At 36.0% G+C, this 13,943-nt stretch overlaps 1 protein-coding gene across 1 annotated transcript in view; it reads left to right on the top strand.

The window, feature by feature from the left end:
* The first annotated feature begins 7,382 nt into the window (after positions 1-7,382).
* ADGRL4 (adhesion G protein-coupled receptor L4) overlaps positions 7,383-13,943 on the top strand; it is a 99,438-nt gene continuing 92,877 nt past the window's right edge. Inside the window, exons 1-2 of the mRNA XM_014064775.2 lie at positions 7,383-7,916; positions 8,968-9,132. Of these exons, the coding sequence (XP_013920250.2) occupies positions 7,796-7,916; positions 8,968-9,132 (286 nt within the window). The 5' untranslated portion in view covers positions 7,383-7,795. The remainder of the gene's footprint in view (positions 7,917-8,967; positions 9,133-13,943) is intronic.

Raw genomic sequence — 13,943 nt, forward strand, 5'->3', positions numbered from 1 at the left:
AATAACTAACAAAGGCGTTTGAAGGATTGGCCAAGATAGTGACCACAAGTGTATAATTAAAACCTCATCCTTCCTGTAAGTAAATTGGTTATTTCTATGCGATTCTGTCTGAGAAAATTTTTGTATTCAACATTGATGAATGCATAAAATAAATCTATACAGGAGGGTATAACAGACATGTAATGGCGTTCTGTGTGCCTTCGGAGTCTAGTCATGCTGGCCACATGACACGGATATGTCTTCAGACAAAGCTGGCTCTTCGGCTTTGAAACGGATATGAGCACTTCTCCCTAGAGTTGGGAACGACTAGCACATACGTGCTAGGGGAATCTTTACCTGTACCTTAACTGACATATCAGAATGACTTCTTTTTGATAAATACATTCCTATACATTTTCCTGAGAGTAAGTACTCTGAACACAGTGATACTTATTTGCAAATAAATATGCATATAATATAAATATTGTAGTCCTAGTTTAATTTTCTGCCTCAGGGTACATATAATGATTGTTGTTTATTTTTGGTGTCTTCTTTCTTATTAATTTTTAATTCTAATGTTTAAATATTAAATATTCAATGTGTTAATGTTGGTTATTGTTTATAGAAATAAACAATAACCTTGTCATAAGACTTGTCATAATTTGATTATGTAGTTTTTAATTATGCATTTTGATTTTGTTGTATACCATCCTGAATAATTGGAAACAGCCATCAAAATAAACAATAATGTAAGATGAACGGCACCTAATTCCTTTAGCTTTCCTCTTTCTTGAGGCTGAATTCCTTTAAAGGCTATATAATCTTACACGTTGCTGCATCAAACTTTTGTGTGATGTTTTTTTTAAATCACATCTGCCTGAGTGAAAAATACTCTGCCAAAATGTATTCTCCTCCTTCCTTCAAAACTCTTCCCCGTGAGAGGCTCAAGTTTCTGATTCATTTTCAGGGTATTTATATATATTTGGTGGCATTTTTAAGCCCACCTTTGTTGAGAGATGGTTGATTGAGGAAGCTCCCGGTTGTTGTTTTTCTTACTTCATATCTCTCCCTAGCTCAGCGGATCCTTGATTGCCCCCACTTCCTGATCTGAAAAAAAGCCACAGCAGAGAGATTATTGCGTGTCCATTTCCCTTGGGCTTTATGATAAGTACAGAAAGCCAAGAATGCTGCAAAGCTGATTGTAAATAAGAAATAGAAAGTTGCAACCAAGATAAGCACAAGTTCTCTGTGTTTTACAAATGAGAAACCTTCTCATCTGAAAGTATGTTTGGAAGCAATTTGTTTCCTATCGGCTTATATAAAAATGGCTGGATATGCAAAAGAAAATGAGCAGCTCAACAGACCTATGGATGCAGCTGATCTTACAGTTGTATAAAAGGCCTCAGAACTTAAACACAAATAATTTAGGCTATTTTGGATGACTATTACGATTATCTATCCTGCCTGTTGTGTAACAGCAGCCTAGGCTTTAAAGTTGGAAAACTCCAACTTTAAATTGCTTTAAAATATTGTTCCTACATAGTGACTTAGGCCTGCCTGACAATTCCTCTGCTCGGAAGTATAGCAAGTATTGCAAAAAAAAATATATTAAAATCATAACTTTTTTCTTCTGTAGTGACAGATGCTGGTTTAATTTTAAAAAAGATCTCCTACTTGAACTTCTAGGAGGTTTTACAGTGTGAATTATAACTGTCTGAAACCTGGAGGCTTTCCTAGAAATGTTGGCAGGCACAACAATCTGAAATCATGGGAAATCCTACCTTTGCTTAAGAGGTCACAGTTATGCAGTTCACAGGGCCAAAGGTAAATATTACTGACACTGCCTCACCTAGCCAACATGGGAGAATGATGAGGTAAATTATGTTTTTAGAAAGAAAAGGCAATATGGTGGGTTTTTCCCTCCCAGAAAACCATGTATTTTGAGCAGGCAGCAATAAAACACAAAGGAATCCAAAAGCACAAATACAGAGGCCTTTTGGATAGTTCACTGAAAACATCAGCTCAATATGCTGCAAAGGTCAAGAAGGCAAATGGAATGTGACAGACTATTAGGGAAGAAAAATTACAGACGATCTAACAGCACTGTAAAATTTGCAGCTGTGCAAACTTCAGATTCTGCCTTGAGACGGGTTAGGGAATGGCGGAAAGTTTGATAGCCCCACCAAGGAAAAGGGCACCGATCTTTGCAACAGATCACCGCCGTGTACAAAGGGGTAGGACCTCTCTCACCAAAATAAACAAATAAACTGGTAGGAATCCTCTACCCAGGATTAAATAATATAGCTTGGGTGATCTTGTGTGAGAAATCAGTGCCGTGTCAAAAGCTCATTGCACATGGGATATAACAATATAATTTGAAGGGAACTTGCCTTAAATAAAAAGCCTCTGGCTTAAGATAGGGTATGTCCTGATTAATATTTCTAAAGGAGGCTCCCAGGACTGTAGAAGCCCATACAGATCATATCTGTCGTTTTGTCCAGAAAACTGCACAACTATGAATCACAATCCCAATAGTCCTAAGGCAGGCAGCTACAGTATGCTGATCCATATCGATTGAATTTCCTTTTATGCAGGTGGCTAGGAGTGTAAAATTATGCAATATAATAACTGTCCTGCTCCCATACTGAAGCAGATTTACAAGAAATTTATAATGCCTGTTTAGTTCCAACAAGTTTTATCTCTTCCAGGAAGAACCTTTAGTGAAGCTAAAGGACTCTTAATTGGCCACTGAGGACACAAAGAAGACTTCACAAAAAATAGCTTCTTCACCCAAATAAAGGAGACATGGCAACTAAACTTGAGGAGGGGAGGGTCAATGACATTATTGTTTGCAAGATGTACGCAAGGGATCAACAACTCAAAATGGCAGCCAAAATGATGCCCTGCCCTATTTTTATATGTGCCACATGTTTTTGCACATGTCCAATGCACAGAAGGGGCAAGCTTTTATTTCTCTGGTCACAAGTACCATCTGGACTTTTTTGACACTTCCCCTGACAACAAATCCCTCTAATTGTTCTGTTCTCAGCCAGCTGAGGAATTGTGGGAGTTGAAGTCTACAAATCTCAAAGTTGCCAAGTTTGGAGACCCTTGCTATAAAGCATAGCATATACTGGGGCAGAAACCATGCATTTCTGAAAGTTCAAGAATAAGCATACAATGTTATGCACTTAAATATACTGGGGATCATTTCTAAGTAAACATAGAATTGGCAAATCTGAAATGAATGCACAAATCTCTGAAAAGCTTGCTTGGTTTTTATATGCTGGCCAGCCATTGTATTCTATGGGTTGGGTTTTTTGGGGAAAAAAACCCCTTACATTTATATTTAAGTTTATATATGCAATATTCCATAACATATGGAATCCTTTCCTGTATCTGCCCATAATTTATGTAACAGTTGCAGTAAATTGCTCAAGAAATATTTTTAATGCGATTCACCCAGCTTCCCTACTTTGACATTTTCCTTATGCAGACTTTTTAAATGCAAATGTTACTGCATATGACTTCCACTAGCACACTTTCTCCCTAGCACTTTTTTCTTTCTTTCTTTCTTTTTTTCTTTCTTTCTTTCTTTCTTTCTTTCTTTTTGCAAATTATTGATTGTGAAAAGATAAACACTAGTCAATCTTGTTTGGCAATAGAATTTGTGCCACTGTGAAGTTGGAATGCAGACTTTCAAATTTACTGCTGGCTGAAGTGATGATTAGAAAGTCTTTTATATCCTTAACGAAATGCAGATTTAGCATTTTGGTTCTTATTTACTCTATTTGATTACAGAGAAGAGCTTAACATTTTCTGATTTTTCACACAGAAAGAGTCATAAGCATAAGAAAAACTTAATAATACAGCCGATTTTGAAAGCATGTTTTCCTCCCATACTCTATGGTCCCTTCTCAGGTGTCACTCGACTCTTTATCCTCATATACTGGTAGATATGATCGCTAAAGCCAGGTGGTTTTATCTCCCAAATGTCTCTAAAATCTTCCATTTCCTCTTCATTCTCACCACAAAAATATAAAACCTGTCAAGTCCATCATCCTGTTCATCCTTGATTATTGCAACCTCATTTTCTTCAGGTTCCTGCTGATACCCTCAACATTCAGGTTTGCCAGTAATCTGTTGTGAAAATAATCCTCCATTAAGATAGTGCTGTGACATTCCTAAATTGTCATCTCTGCCAGTTCTCTGTTGCCTGCTACATCTGATGTAAGCTTCTTGTATTATCCTTAATAGTCTTATGAGCTGACCCCTTTCCTGCTCCTGTCTGCTTTTCACCTTTCATTCCTGCCTTCTTGGCTCATCTAAACTTCCCATCAAACTCCTTTTTCCCTCCTTTCCACCTCTGAACTTTTTATGCAGTTTTCTTTCTTCTTTTTTTTTGTCAGTCTTATAAATGATGGTGAAATGTAGGTAAAAAAATATGACAAGGGAAAGGGAGTGAACAATTATCCAAGATGGCAACAAATTAGAGCCAGGAAATGAATTTGTGCACCTTGGTATCATATTTACTAAAATGACAAAATGGATGGACGATGTGGAAATAGGGGTGGAAAGATAGTAATAAATTAAAGAAAGGATGGGATCTGTTGCGAGAATGAATGTTAACTAAAAGAGAAATTGGATAGGTGGAGGGACATGTTTCTTCCTGCTTTGTTACATGAAGTGAGACTTGTTATAGATGAAAAAACCCATTTTCCTTCATAGCACACACTACAAACTGAATCAAGCAGATATTAATCTAAGGCTTTCTTCCTGCATGACAGGGACCGATTATGTCAATGTTTACTCAATGCTGTTCTTGTGGACATGAAGTCACAACTTTCCTCATCTTGATTTCTGGTCCTTGTTTGTGTCTTTTGGATTTTTTTATGGTGTGGATGTTGAAAATTGGGAAAGCTCATTGACAGGCATAAATGCTCCTACTGCAGCAATAGCTGGATTTTGCTTTAATATCATTTCCTGCTCAATACTTGAACACTGATCTCCTGAAATATCTTTGCTTCCTTTCTAGCCAGGAAAGACAAATTCTGATTGACTATTAGTGTTTGCATATGTTATAGCTTTTCCATGCAAAAGTGACCATCATATTCTGGTGACTTTAATAATAAGAAGAGCCACTCAAGTCCTTTTCCGTTTAAAATGTAAAATTGGAAGGTTGTAAATTTCTTGTGCCTAGGAGAGTCCCATTATGTCTACATAAATAGTTACTAAAAATTCATCTAAGGAAGTACTTCAATATGTAATATTCTCAAGCAGAAATATTCTCATGCAGAAACATACAAATGTATACTCCTTTCTCTGAATTATAGAACACATTGTTAAATATAACAAGCAGTGAAAGGACAAGTTTCAGAGGAATCAGTCAATTTGATAAATGTGTAAGTAACAATACCTCCTCACCCAAAAAGTGATTGACAGCTTGATGTACCTTTTTGTGTAAAACTGAACAAGCTGAGGAAGGTGGCTCTTAAACAGTTTAGAGTCTAGTTATTTATAAATCTCTTGTAAAATGAAATACAGTCCAGACAGAAAACAATAAGATGGAAAAAGAACCTCATCTGTCTCAGTCCTATTGGGAGTGAATTCGGGAATGCATTTTCACTGGAATTTATGGCAGGAGGCTACTCACTACTAGCACAAGTATTTTAAAGCTTTAAAAGTTGGAAGAACCCATGGGTCTGCTTTTGATCTTTAAAAATATATATTGGCACCCATTGTATAGTTTAGTGATTTTTTCCTAACATCACCAGACTAGAAAATCACCCTTCTATTACATGGTTTTATATGTCTGGGCATTTATTTCATTCAGTCATTGTCCTGGCAGGGTAGGTATCAAAAAATAGAATTATTGGACTTCTGTGAGATCATTAGATTCTTCTGTCTACATCTTTCTGCTGTTATTTATTGCTATTGGTACTTGCATACACTATCCCTAAATGAACAAAGCATGGCAGGAGAGTGATAGGTAACAGAAAAAAACTGTTTTCCTTTCTGTAGACTTCTTTTGTAGAGAAGCACAAGCAAAATGCGATGGAGTAAGGATGGTGTCAATGGCGGGTTTCAAAAATTGTTCGAACCTACTCTGTGGGTGTGGCCTCCTTTGTGGGAGTGGCTTGCTGCCCATGTGACCGGATATGAAGATGCCGATGACACTTGTCAGAACCACCTTAAATTACCTCACACACAGCACTGGCATGCATAAGAATATGATGTAAACTTGTTTTTTAAAAGGCATCTTTGGTTTGCGTTAAAACAACTTCAACACACGCAATGTTCTGATTGTACCACAAATGCAGTAGTCATCCTTACCTTTCACAGAGGCACTGAGTTTTATAAATATGAGCATGATAGTGTAGAATAATCATATCCAAGGACCAGTGGTGGGTTTCAAAAAAATTTGGAACATCTTCTGTAGGTGTAGCCTGCTTTCCGGCTCCACTGGTGGAACCTCTTCTAACCGGTTCGGTAGATTTGACGAACCAGTTCTACCGAATAGGTGCGAACTGGTAGGAACCCACCTCTGGATGGTGTGTATCCTGCCAAAAAGAGGAAAGATCCTTTCCCATGAGCATCACAAAAGTGATGGTTGACACTTCTGTCAGACCAAGATCTTCTGAATTTAATTTCTTTTGAAGAATTTGTTCAAAGTAAAATGAGAGGCAGTTTAAGAATACAGAGTAAGATTTCCCACAGCTTTTATGCTTATCTTAAACTACACTCAATTGTCTATTTTGGGAGAAATGGCCATCTGCCTTCACACAGAAGGCCTGCACTCACCTCATTATTGCTATTATATAGCATTTTCAGATAAACACTGAAATACTTTCTCAAGAAATCTTGAGCACTAAAGCTTATTTGTAGTCAAGCTTCCATTCAATCAAAGCCTTGGAAGATGATGCCATAACAGAAACAATGAGGTGTTCCTTATGTAGAGAATGACATTTCAGTACAGCATGTTGGAAGAGGTTTATGGCAAGCTTCCAAAGAAGTCACACCGAACACAGACTCTAACAGGAAATAACATATCAGAGATAAAGGGGATGCATTATTATTTTTTTCACCATTCTTTGTTTGGTCTAACAAAATTCTTGTTTCTCACTTCCCCACTGCATAGTATAGTTTCTTTTATTGCTTCTTTTATCCCTAAATTATTGTGATGTCACCTCCTTTAAGGTTTTGACTTATATCTCCCTGCGTAGGTTTCCCTGCTGTCCCTGAAATTCTTTGCTGCACATTCAGTTTCCTGCCTACTTCCTTCCAGAGCTTTACATCTTTGTTTTCCACACAAAAGAAATCTTAGTGGATTTCCTGTACCTCCTTCTTATACTGTTGCTCTTAAAGTGACATTTTTTTATGTAGCAGCTGGGATATTTTGGACACTCAAGGAAAGCCATCAACAAGGCAGTAGCAGTCAGACTTCACAAGCTTTTGGGATACTAGAGTTTTGATATGCTCAACCGCCTTCGACAAAGAGAGATAATAAGCTAGTACCTGGTTTGCCCCCTGGTTTTACTTCAGATCTGTTCTCCATAGCCTTCCAAGGCCAAGTTTGGTTTACAACTCCTTCCACAGCCCTTAACATCACAACATCTGTACTTACCTTCCATGCTGATCTTGACATTCTCATCTTTTCGGTTTGCCTTTCTATAAAACGCTTTTCTTTTATCTCCCAACTCCTAATTCACCATTTGACTCTACCTTGCCCTGTCTTTAAAAGATTTGGAAGAGCATATCTAAGGATACATGTCATTGTAAGGTCAGTAGCTTTGCAAGGATTTTGTCTTCTGTTAGCATGTGTGGATATTGGGCGCATGAGCATACGACATCCAACAAGATTCCTTCATTTGTAACGACAGAACTTGAAACTGGACACTTCGTAGAAGCACCATCCATGAAGCTTCTCTTGCTTTTAGGTAGGTGATTTCCTTTTCTAAATAAAGATTAAGACTAAATTAGAGTAAGGAAAGAAACAAGATTCTTATAACAATTGAGAAATCCCTTTATGGTAGTTGCTACATTTGACAAGTGCAACAGATATTTAGCACTGTAAGAACTGGCATGCAAGAACCCTTATGGATTCATTCTCATTGAATTTGGAGGAGAAATTGTACTGTAATAAAACACAGCCAAAGAAGATTTATTTGCTTATAAATGGACAGATATTTTTTTAAAAAAAGATGCGTTCTCTGCTTGAAAGAATAATAACAACATATAATAATGCCACAGATAATATAAACCAGTTCATTGTTATATTTAGAAACTTATTTAATCTTAACCTTTAAAATATATTTATTATTATAGTTCTGGTCATCATTATTCAAGAAAGCAGCTTCTGATTTTTGTGAAGCAATTCATCTTATACTTGTATATTAGGATTGTGATCCAAAAAAAGCAGTATGTAGGTAAATAGGTTCTCTCCTGTATAAATTGGTTTTACCCAAACACTTCTTGATCATTAGGCTATAGTTTTAAAAAAAAACTTGGGAGTAAATCCCTCTGAGTGTGTTTTTGACTGCTGCTAATCAGACTGTTGATCTGGTCATTCTTTTTTCATTATATTAATACCCACAAGCAAACATGTGCATATATTTATATATGTAAGTGTGGGGAGATGTGCATGTACACACACACTTAAGCACACATACACACATACTCACACGTATATATAAAACAAAGGGAAGAATTTTTACGATAGCATGGAAAGAAGAGCAACATAAAATATGACAGAGACAATAAAACATTCCCAACAAAAATATTTTCAAATGCTTACTCAGACATATAACTATTTTTAAGCAGACCTTTTAAAGGTTTAGTGGTGGGGATGTAATTCTTCATTTGGGAATAGGATGCCTCGGATCCCTACTAGTAAGTCCCAAACTGATTGAAGTAGAGGTAGTTTTAAAATTCGGCATGTGGTTATACTCTTAACATCAGCCGTTTCATGTTGCTTTTCAATCCCTGTAGTGTTTCTTGCCACCCTGCTGGATAGTTGCTACAGCCTCCAGAACTGTACCAACCCATGCCACAAGCATGCCAAATGTGAAGTTCGCAATGGAATCCATGGTTGTTACTGTAGCCCAGGATTCACCGGACCTGGGATAGATGCAGATGGCAACAGTGGTTGCTATGGTGAGATGCTAAGCTTTGTCTGATAACTTTTCCTCATTTTGGCAGCCTTGCAATTACATCAAGCATCATATGGGAGAACACTAAATGTAGATGTATGAAGGTTGTATGGGCAATATAGGAATGCTATGGCTCCTTTTGCGAGTCATAGGGAAGAAATGCTTTGAATCCTGCCCAAGTAGAAAGCCAGGAGTTACCTGTTTTTAAAGCAGACTTTTTAGATTTCCATGCAAACCTGGGGGAGGGGGGGGAGATACTGTTGTTTCAGGCATTAATTCACTAAAATTAAATAATGTCTTAAAGCAACAGCATCCGTTATTTTCAGGCTCACTCAGAAGTCCAAAAGGGAATTTGGCTGCTTTAACTGGTGAGGCATGGAGGGGCGGGGGGGGGGGTTGTTGGAAGTTATGTTCCTACAAAACCTAAAGCAGTTTTTCTGAATCGTTCTCAGAATGTGTACAGCTGTATCATGTAGTTTGTTTCTGAAATTATGCATTTCTTACGGCTTGTGCAACTGCCCAGGCTAATAAATCCTTAATTCTGGAATTCAGGTAGTGTGTTGTGATGCCATTGCAGCTCCTGACAAACAAGCATTAGCAGCATAAGGTTTTCCAAACTGTGACTGGACCATATACTGCTTAGCTCAGTCATCGATTGTTAGCTGGATGAAAAATTCAATGGCAATAAAAATTATACTTTATAATGCCAGTTTTCTGGAAATTATATCCTGTTTGTTCAACTGTCACCTGCAAAGTTCTTACTCACTGTCACTTTGCTTTGAAGTAACTTTCAGAAGAGAGCTACGGAAACAGAACCACTGGAGAGGGATAATTATTTGTTGATTCCTCTCTAGGTTTTAGGTGCTAATGGAAGATTTTATCTGTGGTTCTGAGTTTGAATAAATGCTTAACCTGTCATTCCAAGGCATGTTTATTGTCAAACTATTCCCAAACTATTCAGTAAAGTTCTGCCTTACCAAATAAGCTTTTACAAGATAGCAATATCGGCCGCTGATTCTGTGCACATTTTCAATGTGTCATTATTACAGCTATTAAACTGCCAACATAAAAACACAGATTAAATATTCATATTTGTGCATATTGTAAGCACATATAACAAATATAGAAAATAATCTGTTGCAAATACAACAGATGGCAAATTAATGCTCATTCTCATGTTTATATTCATGATACCTTCTATCAAATTGTAATAAATGTTGTTCTATGGTGTTTCTCAAGATATTGATTACAGTAATATATTGCATTTTTGCTGTCTTACCTAATTGTTTTGACGTTTATGATCAATCCTCTCCTTCATTAATAGAAAACCAGATTCCAATTTAAACTCACAAAATGCCAGAGAATTTTGTTGTATACTTGAGATATACAAACATGCAGCTTTTCAAATGAAGAGTACCCCAAATCAGCATGCAAAATTTCTGACTATATTTATATTTTTTATTATCAGATCCTTCCCAAGTATCTAGGATAATAAAGCTACCATTGTAATATTAATTAAAATATATTTATAATAAATAATATTAATTTCATCGCACAGCCAGCCAGATGTTCAGACTGGATTTGGCATTTTTATCCACTTATTGACTTCTTCTCAAGGACTTGGCATAGGGAGATGTTGATGTTTTATTGTGTTAGAGGTATGTTTTCCTTATTTCCTTTTTGTTGGCTTCCTTGAACTTTTTGTGCTGTAATGCAAAAAAGAAGTATTTTAACTAAAAGAAACACTTCCCACAGCAAGGAAATATTGTGTCTAAGAACTAGATAATAGAGCACTTTAAAATTAAAAGAAAAAAATGTTTCTTGAAGCAGTAACCATTTGGGGTTAATATTTTCTGTCTTCTAAGAACATATCTACTATCTTGTTGTAATTGGATAAGATCTTAGAAGTATTAAAAGGCAGTCAGGATAATAATTAGCTTGAAGCTAAAATATGGAACAATGCTTTGACTTAATGACATGTTAGATACTGTGGTTTGTGCCCCCCCTCCCAGTTCATTTTTTTCATAGAGAGGGCTTTTACTGTTGTAGAGATAAATGCTGGCTTCATTTTAATTGATAATCTTTGTTAGCAGTTGTTCTTCTATCAACACAGATTCATTTTTGTGTGCTCACAGGAATCTCAGTTCCCCAAATAGCACCCACAGTGAAAGCATATTAGTTAGATAGGTGGTAACATTCACTGTTACTGTTATTAGCATCAATTTAACAATTTTGCACCTGTTCAGTAATAGCTAGTTTTTAATGATATTGTTAATGATGTTATTTAAATACTCATTTTTCCCACTCTATTTCTGGCACTTTTTTTATTGGAATAATCAAAGAAGCCACAGGAGCTATTGCTTACAAAAATAAAATTCAACCTTTGGAAAAAAATAATTTATGATGGTAAAGAAAAGATCAAAGTTATCAATTTAATTTCTTCTAAGCTTATTCAATCATAAATCTAATGCCTAACTGTTGGGAAAAGCAGGAGAATTGCATCCTGAGTAAAGTTTCAATTCTCCTTGAGCAGAAAGAAGTGGCTGGGAGCCAATCTTTGTCATTTATGTTTCACCTCCCAGGATTCATTGATTATCAGATTATAAATTGACTATTAACAATCAGATTATTAACTAACTATTAAGAGCACCATGTTTCTGTCACCTCTTTCTTTTGCAGAAAACATCTGCCAATAGCTTTGGGAACTTCTCCTTCAGTAACTCTTGATCCAATCTAGAACTACAATCTGTTTTCTCAAGAATGACAGTGATAGGAAGTGGCTTGAGTACCATATAACTTTTATTATCCTTGCCGCAAGTGAACTTTAAAAATCATGGAGTTAAATTGCTGCCAAATCTCTAGGGCTTCTGCAATAACTCTTAAAATCTTTCTCCCTGCCCCAGAATATAAATCCTGGGACTGTTCACATATATAGTCTGATCTTCAATACGAATACATGCGTACAGCAATATGTGCACTCTCTTTCTTTCATAAAACACACACAAATACAAATCCATAATCAAATTTTTCCAGCATATGTGCAGAATGATGCAGAGGGTACTAAATTACTTGAAGGCAGTTCAGTAGTTTAGGTTCACAAAGAGCTCTTCACTTACTGTAATTTCATTGTTAATTTCAAGCAACAAACTCAAATATTTGGTGGTGATCTATTACTCCTTTGGGTATGTAAGAAGGGAAAGGAAGGGAACAGAAAGAAGTTAAACAGGATGTGGAAATGTGTGGAAGGAATCAGATGAGGGCTTTGTATTTGAAGATTGAACCATTTCTGTAAATTACAATTAGTTTTATATTTGATTCAAATGCAAATCAAATCTTTGTAGAAAATTGCAGAAAAATGGAATTGGTGCTATGTATAATCCTTGTCCAAAAACAATTCACATACTGTTGGATACCTAAGGGTGACAAAGAAGATAAATGAAATGCATTGTTTGGAATTTTTCCCTTCCTTTTTCCTATATTAGAGATAAAAAGAGCTGGCATACAGTCTGTTTTGTAGCTTTACTATTTTACTATCCCCTATCTTTTTACTTGCCAACTGCCAATTTGCACTAGGAATAGCACAGTGCAGAATATTCAACTAGTAGTTGAATCATAGTGGTTTTTTTAAACTTTCTAAAATATGTCAGGACAACGAAGCAAAGTTGTTTGTTCAATTGAGCCCAGAAAACAGGGAGAGTAGAGACACAAATAGCACAGTATTATTTTGCAAATATGAACCACAATTTTCACTCTTACAAAACAAATCAATCTCCCCTGAAAAATAAAAGCAGCTTTCCTAGATATCAAGAATTGTGTAGTGTCGTCTACTTTAATTCACAGATAGTTATAGCTCTGAAAAGCTATAGGCTCTCTCTTCCCAAATAAAAGCATTTGTATTTGCTTTAGACGTAATTCTACAACTCAGGCTATCTTTTAAGAGAACCAATGTCACAACATTTAGTATACATTCTGAAATGACAATATAATGCATGAGACCTACACAATAAAGACATTGGCATCATGTATGAAAAATTCCTCTTCCTCCAGTAACTTTCTTTCAGCTCTTGAACATTAAAAAATATTAAGAACTGAATATGCTGGGGTTTGATAATATGATAGTTCAGTCTATGTCTTTGAAACTAGGTATACTATTTGCATATGAAAATTGCATATTTGTACTGTAATCATCAAATGTATTGTTGAAATAATTATTAATCATTTCAGGACTTAGCTGTTGGTGTCTCTTGTTTCTAGTGAGTAAAGGGCACTAGTTTTCTGTTCTCTTTTGCAGTCATTTCTATCATATCTCTTGCAGTATTTATTTGTTTACCATATTTATATAGCATCTCACTTCACAAACCTAAATATTGAAGAAATGTGCTGAAATCAGAGATATATTACAACAAATATTATTAATATTATTAATATCAAAAAGATCAAGCTTCTTTTGCCCTTTTTTCCCTCTTTGTCTTAGCTTCTAGAATGTTTTCTTTGGTTAATGTCAAAATCTTATCTGTAAAAGATGTCCTTTATACTTGTCTAAGGAGTCCCCCTGTGATTTTTACTCTGCTAGTTGTTGCCAAAGGCATTGCTCAACTCTTTTTCAATGTCATTGAGCCAGCATTGTCAGAAGATGTTTCTGTGGTCATGTGGCCAGCATGACATCCTGGAACACCGCTACCTACCCACCAAAGTGGTATTTATTTATAGACCGTATTTTTCGGAGTATAAGATACACCTTTTTCCCTCAAAAAAGAGTCTGAAAATCTGAGTGTGTCTTATACACTGAATGTAGCTTTTTTTGCCTCCCGCCCC

This window comes from Thamnophis sirtalis, unplaced genomic scaffold, assembly GCF_051295495.1.
Source record: "Thamnophis sirtalis isolate CommonGarterSnake01/CBP01778 unplaced genomic scaffold, rThaSir2_p1.2 scaffold_7, whole genome shotgun sequence".
NCBI classification, from domain to species: Eukaryota; Metazoa; Chordata; class Lepidosauria; order Squamata; family Natricidae; genus Thamnophis; species Thamnophis sirtalis.